General features: G+C 39.7%; 2 protein-coding genes across 8 annotated transcripts; one reads left to right on the top strand and one right to left on the bottom strand.

Moving 5' to 3' along the window:
- Window positions 1–1,811: 1,811 nt before the first annotated feature.
- Window positions 1,812–18,234, top strand: tifa (TRAF interacting protein with forkhead associated domain). 7 transcript variants are annotated; one of them, XM_013274531.3, is made up of 3 exons: window positions 1,812–1,870; window positions 4,477–4,923; window positions 17,809–18,234. In XM_013274531.3, the coding sequence occupies exons 2-3, from the start codon at window positions 4,492–4,494 to the stop codon at window positions 18,001–18,003; spliced, it is 627 nt and encodes a 208-aa protein (XP_013129985.1). In that variant the 5' UTR covers window positions 1,812–1,870; window positions 4,477–4,491; the 3' UTR covers window positions 18,004–18,234. The 7 variants fall into 7 exon arrangements, with proteins under 7 accessions (XP_013129985.1, XP_025761315.1, XP_013129987.1 ...); XM_013274533.3 differs by lacking the exon at window positions 1,812–1,870 and adding an exon at window positions 2,312–2,526; XM_013274532.3 differs by lacking the exon at window positions 1,812–1,870 and adding an exon at window positions 2,312–2,770.
- LOC100694519 (RNA-binding protein 4B) lies at window positions 9,429–13,474 on the bottom strand. The gene is given in 5 exon segments (XM_003450349.5): window positions 9,429–11,424; window positions 11,751–12,213; window positions 12,216–12,379; window positions 12,491–12,910; window positions 13,336–13,474. Coding segments are annotated over 4 exon segments (1,113 nt in total). The 5' UTR covers window positions 13,424–13,474; the 3' UTR covers window positions 9,429–11,424; window positions 11,751–11,772.
- Window positions 18,235–20,638: the final 2,404 nt, after the last annotated feature.

Genomic DNA, 20,638 nt, shown 5'->3' with positions numbered 1-20,638 from the left:
TGTTGTCTAGTTTTACTTTTTGTCACTATTCTTCACTGCCGTTAGCATGACACAACGTCTGGGTATTGTCCTGATAAGATAGCACACGATGTCACAGGAGATCTCCTCCCAGATTCAGATAGAGGTGATCTGTGATCTCCTGAACAGTGTGTGTACTGGCAGCATTGGATATGTGATATGTAACATCCCAGAGGCTTTAAATTTTAGGTCTGGAGAAATTAAGACCCAGTTAATGTCTTTGCACTGCCTAGCCAGCTGGTCACATAAAACCAGGCACTGTCCTTGGTCAAAAGGAATTCAGTCAGCTGCCCCACATGAGGTCTGAAATAAGCTCTACAGTCTGAGGAACCACTCAGTACCACCCAGTCAGGGTACCACTGGGTAGCAGGTCGGGGTCTGTATGTCCCTTCATGGATGTGCCTCCCCCAAATCATCACCGCCACGCTGCCAAACTGGTGCAGGTGATATCTCTTACAATTCTCTTTTTAAACTGCACAGATTACTGAGAGCCAAATATTCAGTTACACATACAAAATTTGCAGCAGATATTAAGCTTACCCACAGTGTGTGGTTTGGTCTATGCTGTATTCTAAACAACAGGAAGAAGAGCGTTCACCAGCATGCTAGCATTTCCTGCATCTTTCACAATTTAGCCACAAAGGACAGTAAATAAAGTGATAACTGACTGTGCTCATGCTGTTTTCTCAAGCATGGTGGTCCATTAGTTCTGGAGAATGTGTTAAAGATCAGACATGCAACACTTTCACATCCCGCAGGTTTTTAATATTGTTTACTGAATGGATTTTACTCCAATATAACCAACAATACACAAAAAGAAAAGGTTCTAAAGTCCTCATAGTCATCTTACTGTTCTGTGACCATGGCAGATAACTTGTCTCTACAAATATTCTAGACTTACAATCCCTCTTTGTCAAAAAGCATGCAGACAGCAGTCATGTTATCTGTACTGTTGTTTGAAGTCTTTACAGAATTAAATGACACTCACAAAGACAACCTGGTTGTGTGTGACTCAATTTATTTCAAATTTCAGCGAATGGCTGCATGACATTGTCTCCATATAGGAAAATAGACCTTACCCTATAAAATACATTCAGAAATCAAGTTGTATTACAATTAAACACTGTTACCTTTTTGCATTCTTTTTTAAACCAGTGTTATCAGTTGACTTAACCATCATACTGTGGGGACCAGGTTCTATGTCCACCTAGAACACCAGGGCAGATAAAGCTTGTTAATTCACCGGTTAAGACTGAACTAAAGTTTCCAGTTTGAATAAACAAATTAACATGTACAGCACTCTGCTTTATTCTAACCACAGCCCATGTACAGGATCCCAAAGATAGTCCCAGCCTTACTTCTCAGTAAGTACTGAAACTGAATTACTATACTGCAACTGTTGGATTATTTACTGGAATGATACCTGCTCTTTTTTTAAGTTAAATCATAAAAACAGTAATTAAACTGTTTGTTTCAGACTATTTTGACCTCTGAGTCTCAGGCTGGGAGGTCCAGCCTGATGAAGAGGTCACCCTGAGGCGCTCCAACATCTTCAGAGTTATAACTTACACATTGTGGTCCAGAATAGATGTTACCAGAAACAAGATCAGAGCATCGCCTCTATGCACTGGTCTAGTGGTGATGCAGCATTCTGTCATGGATTTCAAAACGGAAAATTTGACATGAGCGCCAACATCTCCACCTTTCTTAAGTTTTGTCCACTTTATTGATCGTGCAGAGCAATGTTCTAGTTTAATAATTAAGCTGGCATGTTTAATCATAACTGCTTTGACTGCTGTTCTTGTAATGATGATCGTGGGTCTCCTGGTGAAAATCTTCGTCCTTCAAACAGGTAGGTAGGTCAACCAGACGAGTGACTGAATAATCGCATACGTCTTTTTTGCCAGAAAGTAAATGAACCACTGCCCTGACCCTACTGTGGCCCCTCAAGAAACTGAATTATGTTTTACTCGTCATCGGATCCCTTCTCTGCATTCATGACACGCAGTTTCACCAAGCCTCGGTTTTTCCCATGACTGAGTCTTGATGGCTTTGTTGGCAGTTTTGGATGATGGTGCATTCTGTGATTGTGCCATACTCGCTAAAGAGTGTCCTGAATTTTTCCTCATCTGCCTTTTGGGGCACATTTCCCACAAAAATATCTTCACCATTGTTAAATATCTGAATAAAAAACGTTTATAGACAAAAAGGAGAGAAAAAATAGGACACTTGGAAACAGGATTAACTAAAGTATTAATGAAAATAAATGAAAGCAACAGTCCTCCTGATGTCTTAGAACAGCAGCAGGATCACATATTACTTTTTTTGTCTTGTAAATTACTTTCTTGTGGCCACAAACAGGTACTGCATCTGAAAGCTTTTTTGGGAGGTAGTTGTGATCAGATGACAAAGATGGAGCTTGTCAAACAGAAGGGAGAGCAGCATTTTTGGACAGCTCTGGCTTTGATGGGTGACTAGTTATAGCTGTGCACGCAAATCTACAGCGTGGTAAATAGACTTTGAAAACGTACAAGCTTCTAAAAACAGTCCGCTAGCAAGCAAAGCTAAGCTAACACTCAACAGCGCTACAGAGGAGAAAAGCGGCGGAAAAACACTCTGAGGTTATGAACGATCCCGCCTTTAAAATGCGACCAATTCTAAATATCGTGACAATACGATATACATGCGCTGCTACTTTTAGCCGCCACAGCGATTTAAAACCCGTGGAGACGTTTCCTTTTACCGACTTCCGGTACGTTTTTGCCTGCCTGCCACGATACAAGCCAAATTAGAAAACAAACACAGCGCCATCTTGTGTTTAGGAGGACTCATTGATCTACTGAAGGACTGGTTAATTTAAAGAAAAATGAACCAGTATTTTAGAACTTAAAAATTATAATACTGCACTATTTTCTGTCAGAACAGCCCTAAACAAACTTCCTGTGTCATACCAGAGCCCTTAAGTAAGTGATTTCCTAAGCTGTGGTATGAAACGGTTTGTACATGTTTGGTCATATTCACCTCTCCTTCGACATTCATTAACATTAGCTTTTCTCTGCTTGACTCATATCGTGGCAGAGGATTAGTTAATGTGTAACAGTTGAATATTGCAGAGCTCCTTCTTTATGGGCTCAAATTGTGGTCATAAATATTTTGTTCTTGTAAATCAGGATTTGTATGTGTAAAAAGAATTTGTGTGTGTGTAAAACAGATTTGTATGTGTAAAAAGAATTTGTGTGTGTGTAAAAAAGATTTGTATGTGTAAAAAGAATTTGTGTGTGTGTAAAACAGATTTGTATGTGTAAAAAGAATTTGTGTGTGTGTAAAAAAGATTTGCGTGTGGACTTAGCCAAAAAATACCTCTGAAACTCTGCACTCAAGTTTCAAGTTACAAGTACGAATTTTGACCCCATTTTTCTTCCTTTCATCTGATTGGCCAAATAGGGTCAAAATTCGTACTTGTAACTTGAAACTTGAGTGCAGAGTTTCAGAGGTATTTTTTGGCTAAGTCCACACGCAAATCTTTTTTACACACACACAAATTCTTTTTACACATACAAATCCTGATTTACAAGTACAAAACTGATTTACAAGTACAAAATATTTATGACCACAATTTGAGCCCATACTTCTTCCCGCTCACTCAACAGCGCTACAGAGGTGATACTGTGATTAGAGATGGACCGAGCCGATATTACGTATCGGTATCGGTCCGATACTGACCTAAATTACTGGATCGGATATCGGCGAGAAATAAAAAATGTAATCCGATCCATTAAATATAAAAAAAAAACACCTCACAAAACTTGCGACGGCGTAACTCGGCTCATAACCGTAGTACGTCGGAGCAGTATGCGTCAAGTGATAGAGCGGCTGTGTGTATTTGTAGCCTCGCTACCAAACCAGCATTTCATCTCCGAGGAACTTATCCCAGAGAGAAGTAAAGCAAGTGTGTAAGTTCATCTCTGAATGTTTGTAAAGCATTCCCACGTTAAGCTTAACAACCGATATATGGAGCGACTGCCTCTCTCTCTCCCTCCCCTTCCTGCTGCCACTTCAATCGTGAAACTGCTTAATGATCAGCTGATCGGCTTTTCTGTCGCAAGTTCGTCTCTCTTCTTTGTATTTGGCCCACTTTGTACCAGAAAGAGGAATCCAGCGGCTGAACAACAGCAGCACATTTAAACTTGATAAGCGGTTACTGCAGAGCCAATTAGGAAACTTCCTTGAAAACAAAGACAGCTGCTTGTAAAGAGCCGTAGTCATAAAGACTCATTCATATTTTTCTCTGGTAGCAACAGCATAGTTAGTTGAATCTTTTTACTGGGACACTTTGCATTTCTTTTTTTCCATTTTACCAGGTAAAAGCAGCAATCTTCTACAATTTGAAAAGTAAGTCACACTCTTACCTAAGATTATGTTTTTTTGTTTCATTGTTTTTTGCATGCTGTTTGACAGGTAAGGTTTTTCACGATGAATGTGTCTCAGACGATGGAGACAGAGGAGGACCTCCTGACTTGCCTCCAAATCAAGCTTTACCATCCTCAGCAGACCTGTAAGGGCTTTTATGGTCGGCTTCCTCTGGGGACTAGAAGAAGACACACTGCCGACGACCCTCTCAGGCTGGGCCGTGACACCGAAGCATGTGCCTACGTCCTGCTTGATCCCCGGGTGTCCCGTAAGCAGCTGGCATTCTACGCCTACCACATTCCCCAGAGCTCAGAGATGCTGTTTACCATCCAGAATCTGAGCCAGAGGGGGAAACTGTCAGTGAACACCTCAGCGCTGGGATACCTGGAGAGGATGGATCTGCCAGACAAAGCTCTGATCCGCTTTGGAGAGTATGAGATCCTGATCATCCGCGAGTCTGGTGAGGCCAAGGCCAACTTTGAGGTAGAGTTTGAGGTGCTGGCAGCACCTCCTTCCAGAGAGACACCCATGAGCACAGACTCAAATATGATGAACAACTTCTCAGCTGAGCTCAGCGTACGCAACCCTCTAGAGAGTGATGAGATGAACTATCCTTACTGACATGTATTCTGTTTATGTTAATGACTTAGTGAACTTAGGGGCAAATTGCTGTGATGTTGTTACATTAGAGTTCGAGCTGGCTGAGACAAATTGTACCCTGTAGATATTAAAAAACTCTGATCATAATATGATTACAGCTACATTTAAAGTGTTTTAAAATGCAAATGTTTTAGAACCTTAAAGCTACTTGTTTCTATATTTTCAGTGTAAGAAATTAAACTGTTTTTGTGCACATGGTTTTAGATAATGTTTGATGTGACTGCCAATTATAGACACTTTGAGTTTATGGAAATGGTTTATAGAGGCCTTTACCTTGAACACAAACCAATTTGACTTATTGAGACAGGTTTATCAAGAGATCAGATAAAACAGCTCCCACTGACTTTCAAGTTACAGTTATATACATACACAACAAAGCCAGTGCAAACCCGAATATTAGTTTCAGACACCGGTTGAAATCAGACACAGAATTCTGAAATTTTCTTAAAGTATTGTCAAATGAATATAATTCTAATTTCCTTTGTGTGTCTTCAGTGTAAAGTTTACAACATGGTTTTCCAGCTCAGGACCATGCAAGGAAATAAAAGTCACATCTGTAGCTGCAGGTACTGCAAAAGTCTTAGATAAGTTCACATAAACTCCTCAAAGTGTCAACAAGACGTGTTTAGCCATCAGACTGTTTAGTGAAGCAACATACTGCATTCCAGTTTCAGTCTGACAAACAGCAATCGGTTACACAAGTGTGAATAGGAAAAATACCCACAGTATACGGCTTGAAATGAAGCAAAATGCATCCTAATGTTACTGCAGAACATTTCACTTCACCTTTAATTTTGCTCTTGCACATATTTCTGTAAGCTTCACAAAGCCTGTTTCAGCTTTAACTTAGCTAAAATGCTCTCTTTAGACTGTCTGCCTTCAGCATCAACTTTGTGTGTCAGCTGGCTTGCTAGTTTCCAGTTTCAGTGTGTGTGCCTATATGTTTGGTGTTTGGTGAAACATGTCAAATATATGGAAGGTCAAAACAGAAAAAATACATTTGGGAATGTAGGCTACTGTTATTGCATCATTATTAGCCAGTATGGCAGGTTCAGACAAAAACAACAAATTTGTGTTGTAGAAGTGAGAAGATATAATTTGATTTAGGTAAGCCAGCCATAGAGACACACAGGTCATCTGTTACCGCTGGGTCAGGTCCAAAAACTAGTTCTTATTGTCGTAGAGCAAATTCCAACCTAGAGGTTCATGTTCCTACATTACTGAATTTACAAAGGGGGAAGTCCGCTGAAGCTGTATCAGATTGTTATCTTATCTCATGCTACATGAGATGAACTGGAGATGCCCCAGCATGCCTATGACTAAATGACATTTCGCAGAAAAAGAAGCAGATAAAATTATGCTTCCCATTCTTTGGCTAAACTTGATATTTTACTTTCAGTTTTACTATGAATGACTCTCCTTTGTGTTCTGCTGGGACACACACACACACACACTATATATACACATATAGAAACTAAAAGTTAAAGTTAAAGTCACTTTTTAAGATATATGTATTATGCTGCTCTATACAGCATTATATGTTTTCAAAAATACCTTAACTTCATTAAGATAAGAAGTTGAATTAGTAAGAATCAAACCTAAATACACAATAGGATTATGACAAAGTTGGGGAGCTCTTTCTCCCCTTCACTGCGTGTCACTTGTGTCAGGTTTACAACAGGGAAACATCCTCTGATCAGTTTGAAGTTTCAAGTTACTCAGTGACTATTGAATGCAGCTTCCACACTCGAGTGATAGAAGAGCATCTATTGTCTCATTGCAACTTTCTGCAGATATTGTTTTACCGCTGTTTGGAATTTATTAGTCAAGATGGGGAAGTATCAGGACGCTGTTATTGCTCTGAACACTTACTATACATAACATCGCACAACATACGTTTGCCTTCAAGAACTTTGCCAGAAATGCTCACTAAAATATCAATATTGTTGCTGAAAGGGTTAATGGTAACCTAAAGCCTGACCTTGTCCTGACAGCAAACATCACCCACTAGGGCAGGGGTCAGCAACCTTTAACACCCAAAGAGCCACTTAGACCCGGTTTCCACGCAAAAGAAAACACTGGGAGCCGCAAATACTTTTTGAAATCTAAAATGAAGATAACACTGTATATATTGTTTTTTGTGCTTTGTGCTTTGTGTGCACAACTAAAGCAGGTAAGTAAAGTTTATTTATTAAGCGCTTTTCACAGACAGGCAGCCACAAAGCTCTGTACACAAATATTAAAATAAACAATACAATCAATAGACATTATACACAATGTAAAAGATCAAATGTAAATAATGTAAAGAATATAAAATGCGTAGATCAACAAAAGGCTTGTTTGAACAGAAAAGTTTTTAACTGCTTTTTAAAAGAATCCACAGAGCAACTAAGGTGTGTTGCTTATGTAATCCATGAAGTGCTACAGAGAAAATTACATTTTATTTATGTAATTAACACATTTTGAACTCTTAAAGAAATATAACAAAAGTAAAGACACCCAGCTGAACTAAAATGATCCATGTAGCAAACAAAAACTGTTGTGAGCCGCCACCCTTTTTACCTAAAAAGTAATTGGAAAAAAAGCACTATGCCGCTAAAAAAAAATAAAAAAAAAAAAAAAAAAAAAATAGATATTTGCAAAATTCTGCCTAAATATCTATTTTACCTTGTTAATGTGTGTGGCGGGGCGTGGTTTGCAGTGCCGCTGCATAGGAGTCGGACGCACCTGAGCGGCACCCGCAATCGCGCCTCGCCGCCTTAAAGCCTGTGCTCTCTCTGCTGTTGTGTTGTCGGGCTGTGAGCTGAAAAGCTACAGCCGGCTGTATGCGTACAGCAACCGTGTGTGAAAAGTGGTCAATAAAGAGATGCTGAAAAGCATGTCCATGTAAAACATCGTCGGGTCTGCAGTGATATGTTTACAATGAGACTTCTGGTCCCGAACTTCCGCGCACAGCGTCTGCAAATCGGGGCTTTCATCTTTATGCAGGACTGTAAGCTGTCATCTGTGAGGCGGGAACGGTGTTTGTTTTTAACATAGTTCACGGTGGAGAACAGCTGCCGACATAATGTGGATCCGAAGATCCATAATTGGCCTACCTGGGGTTGAAAGTCTCGATAAATGCACGGTGTTTCAGCGGGAATACCGGCTTCTGCCAGTGTGACGCTTATTTTGAGCGATGAAAAAATAAGATAATTTTATTTTTATATTTCAAAATCACAATAATCTTCCAATTTAGAACTACAAGTTAAAAAAAAAAGAACTAAACACAAATAAAATGCACTTCAGCTAAATACTTCTAATTTATTTTCCCAAACCACCCGGAGCCGCAAAATAAGGACTAGAGCCGCAGGTTGCCGACCCCTGCACTAGTGTTTGGTGGCATAGTGAAACTACAACTTTTTAAACTGATCAACTTAAGCCCGATCCTGCCACATGAAGTTAGTTATGCACTTATGTATTTATATCAAAAGTAGGAATTAATGTATACAAACTGTCCTATAATATAAATTTTTATAGCAGAATCGAAATCCTCATTTTTAACTGGTTTTGATTATGGGACAGGGAATAAAGTGTTTCCCCATTCCATGACAGTAAGCCTGAATTTAGTTTTGTAGTATAAAATCTATTCATATTAGATTTACTGTCCCATATAAAATTGAGCAAAAAAAGCTCTTTCCATGATATAAAAAAACACCTCAGGTATCATAGCGCTGCTTCTGTCCAATTAAAAACCAGAATGTTAAGAAATTGCTTCTTGTGCACATGTTTGAAGACAAATCCTTTAACTTCAGATATTTCAATGCAATGTAGCTTTTTAAGAACAATAAATTTGAACACGGCCAATGTGCAGTAGCAAACACAAATAAAACAATGCAGTGAAAACAGTGACACAAATGGCAACCAGCCAAGTAACTAGACACACAGCTTAAATAACAGCATGTTAGCAGAGTCCATGTTTTTAAATATTTTATTGATATTTGTAAAAATCCAAAAACTGACAATACATTAAAGAAATTATTACTGTGAAATTCCCACACACTGTTAACCAATTTCATGTTTACAAGGGTTTAAAATCTATATGTATAATATATAGAAATATCACATCTTCAAGTCCAAATGTAGTGTTCTGTGGTAAATCCTTCACGTTCATTCAGTCAAAAAACTGTAAAAATAAATAATTCAAATTTCCAATTTTAAAAGACCTCGACTTTCCCTAAAAAAAAAAAAAAAAAAAAAAAAAAAAATATGATGGCAGCTTTTAAGTCAGATGAGTTTGAAACCCTGCTGCTGGCATCCGATCTGTCAGCAGCAAAGCGTACCCTTCACAATCTGTACAGTGTACATAAAGAACAGCTGGACAGTTTTGCAGACCAGCTAACATCTTTGAACCTAACTCTTAATATGATTAAAATCAATTTCCAAACATACACTTGCATCATCAAATTTCCCTAAAAATAGATAGAGAGAACCCAAATAAATAAGTGATCCAGTATTAGCCATCAGTGAGCGATGGAATGACACAAACCAAAGCACCACTGTTCTCATTTAACCCCACTAAACCCTGCCCCAGCAGCCTTCTCACTTTTCCCTATAATCATTAGCAAACTGCAGACAGGCAGATGACAGTCGAGTTCTTCTCTATGCAGTGCTGTCACAAACATTTGTTCAACATTAGAGAATGTGACAGATGTCTGATTACTTAAAAATGACCTGTTCTTTCAACCGCTGACCCATGGCCCAAATCCACACTAGCACTGTTTATTCATTGGAGTGAAGGGTGAGATATACCGAGTGCTGATCCAACCCACCTAAGTGGAAGTGGGTTACGAATCCCTAAACGGTCTACACTGAACCAGGTGTACTAACCAACAATTACACTCACAAGCTAAGTTTTTCACAAAGTGGTGAAACTTTTACATCCACTGGATAGTCAAAGAAATCACCAGATGCCACTGGACGTTCTTTTCACCTTCAGAGAAGCACAAGGGCCTTAACAGACTCCACAACACCAAACTGAGTTAACATTTGCTCTTAACTTTCGTTCACCTGTTCAGTCTGACTAGCTTAAGACATTTCTGTAAGATTTTCCAGCATGATGTTGATACTTTTCCCAACAGATGCGTGAGAGTGGCTCATTCCATCTCTAAATAACTGACCACACCTGATGGTTTTCTCTTATTCACGTTCTCTTTATCTACCTTTGGTACTTTCAGGACTTTTTGGGCATAAAGACAGCCTAAAGAAATCCCCACTTTTTCTGACTACTACACAAAACTACTTTGAATGAAAGTAATAATTTACCTAAAAGAATCATACAAATGTGGAATGTTTCAGCACTACATCAGCATTTTTTCCAGTTCAGTAACCTGTCACTTACCTTTTCACTGTGAAGGTGTCCAGAAGTCGTTGAGGTAATAACCCCTCCCCCTTATGACTCAAAGTAAACCAGTCTCACCTATCAAAACCAGTGTCGGTTCAGTAGGTAGGTTTAGAGAGCACTAGCTTTTCTTTACTTGCCTTCAAATACGAGAAGCTTCAACTTTGGCACTGAGGGGAGACGTCAGACGCCCTGCTGAGGAATAAAAGCTGCACCATTTCAGACAAGACCAGTGAGCAAAGTTTTGGCGTGTTTTTTTTAATCAGCGTGACGATTTTAACAAGCTTGTCTCACGGTATTTCAACGCTAACAAACGGATAACTTTTAAAATGATATTTCCGGTGACCCTACAACAATATTTGAATCAGGTTAATTAGAAGTGTTTGACAATGCACATATAAACGCTCTGAGGAGACTTCCGGCTGACATTTATTTCCTGTAAGTTAACAGTTACTTCCTACATGCATCGAACTCCTATATTTGAGCAGTTTAAGTTTTTCACAGCGGTTTGTTGTGCGGTGTAAAAGTTTTACATGATGGAGTCAACGTGCAGGTTAGATTTTATACCAAACAAAGTTAAGTTCAGTTAAATCTACAGTCACAAGTATCGCCTAGAAACTGTTGCTGAACTCATTCAGCTTCTCTAAGGTCACAAACAACATCAGTATTACTCAAACGAAAAAGTACAAAAAAATAAAATAAAAAATAAACACCTACTCCAGACGGCAAGCAGTAAAAGTACTACAGCACAATTACATATTAAAACAACCAGGAGGAAAAATACGAGTGTAAAAACTGCCTCAAAGTAATAAAAACAGAAAGAGACGTGGACGTCGGCTATTCGGTTCCTCCTGTCAGCATCGCAGGGGAACGTTACGCGCTCAGCCACTGACAGGGAGAGGATAGAGTCACGTGCATCAGGAGGCGCCGAGCGGCGACGCAGTCGGACGACAATCCTGAAAAAAAGAGCAAATGACAGAAATGAACGATCTGCAACTCTTGAATACAGGACGTTGTTCCAGGTTAATTTCTAATTCGACTTGTTTTTCCCGAAATTCAGAGATTCCATCCTCAACAATGCATCTTTGTCGTATTATAACACACTTAATACTATTTTACTATCTGAAAAGCCATGTTAAATGGATCGACGTGCATTACCAACGAATTTACTTGTGGAACAGCACCTTGTACGCATGCTTTTCAAACCCCCGGCTGCCTCTGCCGTTACAGGAACGCTGTTTTAGGAAAGAGCAACACCAGTCTACCTCAGACCTATCCTCACCTTCAAAATGCGCCGCCCTTGCTTAATAAGCATAGCGTGCAGGCGGTGGCGGAGGCAGCCGATCTGCGTAGGGGTCCCTTGCACGTGGAACTCCATATGCAGAGCGATCATAGGAGTAGCCGTTACTGGCAGGGGGCACTGGTGTGGTAGGCGGTCTCCTAAGCGGACTTCGATCTCGGGCGTAGTATGAGGACGGAGGAGGTGGAGGAAGGGGCCGACGCTCATATGGGTCGAGCGACGAGTTCGGAAGACGGTCTCGGACGACGGCTGACGGGGGAGGGGGAGGAGGAGGCACGCCGGGACGCTGGTCGTCGTAGGTGGCCATGCCATACGGACGGGCTCGGTACTTCTCATAGTAATCTACCACGCCATATCTGTCCCTCTCAGCATCGTAAGGGCGATCTGGATAAACTGCTCGTCTAGGGGGAGGGGGAGGCAGAGGAGGGGCAGGGTAACCTGGGGTATGTGGCTAAGACGACCCCTCATGTAGCCAGGTGGAGGAGGCTCGGGCCACTCTCCTGGATAGCGCGGGGGCCAATAGCCACCCCTGTCTGGGGGAGGAGGGGGGTAATCATCCCGTTCTTCATGTCTGGGACGACTCTTGGAAATCTGGACATGGATGCGTTTGCCTACATTAAAAAATGAAAAGTAAAAACACAGGTTATGTGGGCTGGTTTATAATAAGGCAACAGTTTAAGGTTTTTTCTTGACCTCCTTATAATGTTGGTAATCTCTCTTACCTTGAAATTCTGTGTTGTCCAGTCCCTTGATGGCATCCATGGCCTCGTCAGAGTTGGACATGTGTACAAAAGCAAAATTCTTAACAACAGCACACTCTGTGACCGTGCCGTACTCCTCAAATAGAGCACGCAGCTCATCATCAGATCCTTTCTCTACATTTGCTACATGCAGTTTGACTGAGCCCTGGTTCTTCCCGTGACTGGCCTCCACGTTGATTGGCGTGCCGTGCAGCTTGTAGAGGTGCAGATTCTTGATGGCTTTGGTGGCAGCCTTGCGGTCGTCCATGTGGACGAAGGCAAAGTTTTTGATGATGGCACATTCTGTGACAGTGCCATACTCGGTAAAGAGTGCCTTGATTTCATCCTCGTTTGTCGCTCTGGGCAGATTTCCCACGAAAATCTTCACCATGATTACAAATTCTGAAAAAAAAAATATACAGTTACATTTTTTTAGTACATACTATTGAAGAGTACGTTTGACCCTTTCTCTGAGTCTATAAAAACAGCAGTTGTTAACAGGCCCGCTCACAGTAAAAACCTAGACGTCGTTCACGGCGGCACAAGTACCAACAATTTAATCATTTTAAACCATTATTATCAATAAATCGTTTCTTTTATATCTGTATACGTCTACAAAAAGAACAAATGAGCCGAGTTTAAACGCCGCTCGTGTAGCCTGTTAGCCCCGGTTAGCCACGCTAACAGACAAAGCAGCGCAGTCGATATTCTCGCGCAACGAGGCTAGCGGGCGAACAAAGGTACCGAGGTTAACAGGGTACTCCACACATACCTATGCGCCAAACAAGTACATTTATATAAAGACGTAAATTTTCTACTTTCCTTACCTTTTAATCGGCGCTCACAAAAAGGAATTGAAGTCCCCTTCGAGAGGTTTCCTTTTGCTAATTTCCGGTTGTGTCGTGCCTGTGGCATACAAAAAGCCAGCTGCACCGCCCCCCTCCGCCCGGGCGTGCGCAGTAATATAAAGTCTTCGGGTAAAACAACAATTTTACAACTTTACAACTTTTATCCGCATTAAATGTTACACATTACACACCATATATCTATTTTTCTACTTTACATGTCTAATAAAAATAATAACAATATAAAAAAAAACCTAGCTATAGCACTGTGCTTTGTCATAAATGCCCTACTACTTTTGTCCATGTTTTGTAAGTCACCCCGTCTCTTATTTATTAACCCAAGGGCGTCGATTTGGCATGGACGGAGGGGACACGTCCCCACCAATATCCAGCGATTATTGAATTGTCCCCACCAATAATTTGATCGCTTCTTGTAAAAAAAAAAAAAAAAAAAAAAAAAACGATAGAAAGAGCTTTTCAGGGAGCTCTGTTTAGTTTCAGCAGCGGCAAACCTGCGCTGCGAGGAGGAGAGGAGGATGGCAGCAACGAGGAAGAACGTGCATATAAGAAAGTATTTTTCAAAGAAACCTGTAAGTCACTTAAAGCCAAGTTCACTCATGAAATGTGTCCGTCATAATAACGTTACAGGCTATGCTAGGCTTTGGCCCACATCAGTCTAAAATTGTATGCAACCATGAATTACGTGTTTTGGACACTAACTGCACAACAAGCAGCTCTATTAGTTCTCCCAGTCTCAGAGCAACATGTCTAATTTTGATTGAAACTGTAAGAAAAAACGGCAGCCTCGAGCAAGCCAGGATATTAGTTTAAAGAGGCTGTTAGAATTATATGTCTCTACGTTAAAATGTTGGTGACACAATAATTTCATCCTAGTGGCACTGACATATTCATAGGGTTAATTTTTGAGACAAAATATCATGAGGTAGTCATGATTTTGCAAATATTCCATACCACTTATTGTAGTGCAGTTTGCACTACAATTGTTTGGCTGCTGATGTAAATTGATTGATTAGTGTAGATTTGACAAAGAATCTGAATTGTCTCACTTTTTATATGGCACGAATCAATGTGTTATTTTATCAATATGTCCTAGTGCAGTCAGAGGGGAAAAGCCAGGGCCAAAGGTGAGGCACATCAAGCACAGAATAATAATTTTGTGGTCATCTTAGATGAGTTTTATGGACAAAAACCACCAGTTCATTTAGTGTTCTCTTAGTGCTAATGTATAAGAGAAGTTGGTGTACTATAACTGAGGCTACGTCCACACGTACACGGGTATTTTTGAAAACGGAGATTTTCCGTTTTCGTTTTTAAAAATAATCCCGTCCACACGTAAACGCAGAAATGAAGGAAAACGCTGCTAGGAACATGCCAAAGCAGCAGGTGGCGATATATTCCTAACCGTGTAGAAATGTTGGCCAATCAGAAGTCTAGGAGCCTCGGTGGGAAATAGTAAACAAAGATGGGGCATAGAAGCAGAACCGAGTCGTATGTGTGGAGGGACAGTAACTGTGTGTGTATATGTAAGCATTTAAACACCGCAGAGAGTACAATTAACGGTAACAGTATTGTAGAAATTAATTTCACCGAAACAATAACGTGGCGCACAGTGTGACGTCAAAAAGGCGCACACCTATGACGCTGCGTTTTCTCCGTTTTCCTCGTCCACACGTAAATGCAAAAACGGAGTTTTCGAAAATATCCACCCTGGCAGGCGTTTTTAGAAATCTCCGTTTTCAGTGACCGAAAACGCCGTTTACGTGTGGACGAAAGGTGGAAACGCATAGAAAAATCTGCGTTTTCAAAAATACCCGGGTACGTGTGGACGTAGCCTGAAGTAATCGTGTTAAGATAAGATTACCTTTCATTTTGTCACAGCAGAAAGTGGACAGTGCAAAGTTATATAGCAAAAATTAGAATACAATAAGAATAATATACTGTACACAACTGTAAAGAATAGAATAAAATAGAATAAAATATACATTAGGATAAAAATAGAATACAAATGTTATATACACCTGAGTAAAAATACAACTTACAACGTCTTATGTGTGTTTGATCAGCTGCAAAAGTCTTTGTTGTGGAGTCTGACAGCAGTGGGGAGGAAAGACCTGCGAAATCGCTCCATCCCACATTTAAGTCCTTAAAGTCATATTCTTTTATTGTCTTGACTGTATTTGAAGCTATTTTTATTTTTGTATGATACCTGATTTATGTGGAATATGGCTGAAGTAAACTAAAGTCTAAAATACTTAGTCAGTCATTTGTTTAATAGTAATTTAACATTATATAATTCACATATAAAACTATGAATTGTAATTTTACATGTTTTAATAGCATGTAGAATAGCATATGTAGGCAAGTATATTTGTCCTTTTTTTATCAAGAAGCAAAGACGAAAAGGAAAAAAAAGAAAGAAAAAGGGCGGGGTTCGGTGGTTGAAACACCCGTCCCCACCAATGCCAAAACCAAATCTACGCCCTTGTATTAACCAGTAACATTTCACAACTACATTTATATGGTGAAGAAAAGAGAGGTATGTAAGTTTTAAACGTACTTGGTTAATGTGTAACGGTCTATTTTACGAGGTTGCTTCTTCCCGTTATAGTTGTAAATACCGCAGGGTGGGAAGATGGGAAGCAGTGTCTTTAGTTGAGTCTGTTTACAGTAACTGGTTGTGACACATCATTATTATTTTTCACTAACCCCAGCCACCCCAGTAATGAAGAGCGACTTTTCATTCTGAAATAAGAAGCTAAATTTTAACATACATAAAATTACATTTCTTAACAGATTACCCTGTTAAACTGCGTTTAAAGAAACAGATCTCATTTTGTATTTTAAAACATTGTTGCTTCTGAAAAACCACTATAAGTAATTTGTTAAGACTGCCGAGATATGCAAAACATAAAAATTATCACTACTTAATCAACCCTCTTGTAAAAATTCTTTTTTCTTTTTTTTTTTTTGGTTCATTTACATTTACTTTTTTTTCTTTTCTTTTCTTTTTTTTTCTTTTTTTTTTTTTTACAAAACATCATTAATATCCTCTGTTTCACATCTAATTGTTTCTTCTGTATGTTTGCATGTCTGTATTTTATTTCTCTGCTTTGTTTACATAAAAAGTACTGTAAATAATCATAATACACGGTTCCAAATGAAGTTTTAAAAGCGCTTCTGTCTACTCCGAGTTGCATCATCGTGGAATTTTCAGTGTTGTAATGCTACATTCAGGTGCTCGCGTTAAAAAATCGCACAGTACAGAAACCAGCGGAAAAGAATTTAAATTGTAACAAAGACTCCAGTGAATTACGTTGAATTAGTTTTATTCTTATTAGCATTTTGTTTCATTTTCTTTAATTTCACGTGGCAAACTGTTTGCATTGACTTCGCAATCAAACATACATAAATATTTCAGATCTGGGTAACGCCATTACTGTCCAGTCTCCTGATTTAACAGTAGACATACTTTTACTTTAATAACTGTACTGTGTATTGTAGTGCCTAATTCTTGGATGCTATGTTTTTCAGCTTTTGAATGAAAATTTTTATTTATTTTTTTCTTTTTCTTTTATGTTGCATTCACAGGCGCTTTAATTCAACCTGAGAGTGAAATTTCCGGATTTGCACTTGAAAGCAGCACTGTTGGACCAACAGGAAAACTCGCTGAATAAAAGGCAACAGCTTGCGAAGTGCAGCAATCAGTAATAGTCTTCCTGTTTTCGCAGCAGCAGCACCGTTAGATTCTTCTAACTCTACAGTTTCTTTCTTTCCCGTGAATGGAATAAAAACCTCGTTATTTAATTAAGAAAGTTTCACATTCAGGTAAGGCATCTAAAAAATAATGTTTGTAGATTATATGCAGTACGATTTAACCCTGCTTTACAGATAAGATGGTCTATTTTCACTATATGACTAATTTTTTTGTTTGGTTTTTATTTTTTGTCCTTTTTTTGACTATCAGCTGTCTTCTTCTTTTCATCTGGAGTTATTCTTTTCCAAATGAATGTGTCTCTGACAATGGAGACGGAGGAGGACCTCCTGACTTGCCTCCAAATCAAGTTTTACCATCCTCAGCAGAACTGTAAGGGCTTTTATGGTCGGCTTCCTCTGGGGACCAGAAGAAGACATGCTGCCGATGACCCTCTCAGGCTGGGCCGTGACGACCAGACCTGTGCCTACATTCTGCTTGATCCCCGGGTGTCCCGTAAGCAGCTGGCGCTCTACGCCTACCACATTCCCCAGAGCTCAGAGATGCTGTTTACCATCCAGAATCTGAGCCAGAGGGGGAAACTGTCAGTGAACTCCTCAGCGCTGGGATACCTGGAGAAGATGGATCTGCCAGACAAAGCTCTGATCCGGTTCGGAGAGTATGAGATCCTGATCATCCGCGAGTCTGGTGAGGCCAAGGCCAACTTTGAGGTAGAGTTTGAGGTGCTGGCAGTACCTCCTTCCAGAGAGACGTCTCTCTGCAAGGAGCAGACATCCATGTCTCTCTGCAAGGAGCAGACATCCATGTCTCTTCCACCGGTCATGGAGACATGTTCAGATAGTAGGATTATTTTGTCACCCAAAGATAGCTCCTTTGGCCCCCAGGAGAGTGATGAGACTCTTCCTTGTGATTCATAACCAACCATTACTGCTTATTCAAGTGTGACTTTTTTTGTTGTTGTTATTTACTCGACTTAATGCCAATTCAGTGCATTTATTACATTAGACAAGAAATCCCTCTTTGTATATGTGAAATCAATATTTTGCACCCTTTTCGTATCCTGTCTACATAAGCTGCATTGTTAATTTTGCAAATACTGTTAAAGTGCAAAGTTATGACTGAGAAATAAACAGTTTATCTGGAATACAGTTGTCTGCATGTTGTTGATTATTATTTTGTTTTTGTTTTTGTTTTTTTTGGTGGAACCTTTTACTCTAAGGCAATCATTAATCAAAGAATGAAAGAAGTGTGGCTTTGCATTGAAGACAGAAACAGGTTTTTCTAGAAATCATTGAGATGAAGCGGTAACCTTTCAAGCCTGTAGAAATATGAGATATCCATGCAACCATGACAGCTTAGGGGACAACACACTTTTGTAGTGTTGAGAAAAGCCATTCCTAGTCTGGAATGTGGCCACTGTCGCTGCCATGCAGGCAGTAGTTGTACGAGTTTCACATACTCTAAATGATATCTAGCAATGTATTTTTGTGCTCTGTGGAGGACGTAATTGTGTGAGAACACTACTTAAAACATCATTTATACAATCTATACAAGTCCTACTATACTGTATGGAGAAATCAGTTGAGCAGAGTGAATAGATTTCTTCAACTACCAAGACAGCTGGTCCTCTAATTATGTCAAACAAAAGATGCATCCAGGTTTTTGGAAACGTAAAGGTCAGAGCACACAAACCAGAGGGAGGTCTTCAACTATGAAGATAGCATTAGACATGAAAACATTGTACGTCTGATCTGTGTATGTGGATAACCTCAGATCTGAATTTACAGGTTTCTGGTTGTAGCTATGAGTCGAGGCTGATTCTTCAAGATTAGGCAGCCCATCAAAGTAACGATCTTGATATCTCTGAAAGAACGTCCTCTGGGAGGTGAGAACTCTCTCAAACAGAGTGCAACAATGATGTCATGGAAAGACGATTCCCTTCATTGGCTGGTGTGCTGTATGGCGACTAAGAAACCAAATCCCACAACTTCAAAGCCTTAGCTTCAATTATGGACTTTAGCTGTTGTTATTCTGCCCCTTTCAAGTTCCTCAAACCCTGGCCTGAACTTTCACCTTCCAGCTCCAGCTCCCCCTTCAACAGTTTGAGGAAAATGCTTCACTCAGCACTCTGTCATACCAGCTATGATCATTGAATTGCCATGAAAACAGGAAATATATAGTCATCTGACAATTTATTCGATACACTGGTGACATGACCTAACCAGCTTTCAGTATTCCAATATATTTCGTTGATCTGTTTTAATTCTCATGAAATAAACTAAAAATCAATCTTTGCCATGAGTCCACATAAAAATGAGACAAAATATAATTTTGTGATCAAATAAGACTTGATGTCCACTACAAAAGACTGAAGATAAAGAATAACAAATAAAGAAATAACAATTTAGAATCTAAATATTAAAATATTTTTTCTTCTTGGATGAGCCGCAGCCAGCGCTCACAATTTCCAAGGATTTATGTTTGATTTAGGGGAAAGTGACTTAGGGACTAGAGGAAATGATACTTCGCTCTTTAGCAGATCCAATGAACACATTTCCAGTTTCACTGGTTGTTGATTAGGCAACTATAGTATCCATCTATGCATTCTGCCCCTCACCCAATGTGGGAAGCATCTGTTTAAAACCTGGCTTCAACACTCCTCTGTTTTAACTGTATGGTTTCTCACAAATGAATAACATCATGTTAGTGAGTGCTGAATAAGCACAGCTGTGAAATCGTGCAAATAAAATCACACTGACTCATAGGTTTTTGGGGAGGGAGTATGTGATGACTGTATGTTGTAATGCTGCAGGCAGTTCCACACCCCTCCGGTGAAGAGAACACTTTGTAGCTCAAAAACTACACTTTTACACTCGGCCTGAAACCAAAGCAGCATCAGTCTAAGTCAGTTTATATGCTGAAGTCTCACTTTCATAGATGCTTTTTGCTCAAATCAATCTTTGAACAATCACAATTAACCACATGTAATTAATAATATGTGACATTTAAAGATCTCATAATATCACCCCAAAAGAGCACTTTGCTCTATCATACATAGCTGCGAAGGAAGTGCCTTATGGTTTCAGATCCCTCTTATGTGAAACAAACTCTCAGTTTAGATTCAGCAGAAGACACCCTCTCTACTTTTAAGATTAGGCTTAAAACTTTCCGTTTTTATAAAGTTTACAGTTAGGGTTGGATCAGGTGATCCTGATTCCTCCCTTAGTTACACTGCAACAGGCCCAGGATGCTAGGGGCTTACCATCAGTGTTTCTTGTTGACTCATCCTTTTTCGCTCATTGTGTTCTTACACAGTGAGTAGACAGAACAAAAGTGTCTTTTGTCCTGTCTTCCTCTCCTCATCCCCAGCCAGTCATCTCAGATGGCCACCCATCCCTGAGCCTGGTTCTGCGGGAGATTTCTTCCTGTTAAAAGGAAAGTTTTTCCTTCCCACCATCACTAAGTGGTTATCTACAGGGGGTTGTTTGATTGTTGGGGTTTTCTCCATATTATTGTAGACCTTAGAATATAAAGCTCCTTGAGGCAACCGCT

The sequence above is a fragment of the Oreochromis niloticus genome, linkage group LG3, assembly GCF_001858045.2.
Source record: "Oreochromis niloticus isolate F11D_XX linkage group LG3, O_niloticus_UMD_NMBU, whole genome shotgun sequence".
Lineage (NCBI taxonomy): Eukaryota > Metazoa > Chordata > Actinopteri > Cichliformes > Cichlidae > Oreochromis > Oreochromis niloticus.
Note: the sequence above shows the minus strand (reverse complement) of the source record. Positions and strands in the feature narration are given on the sequence as shown.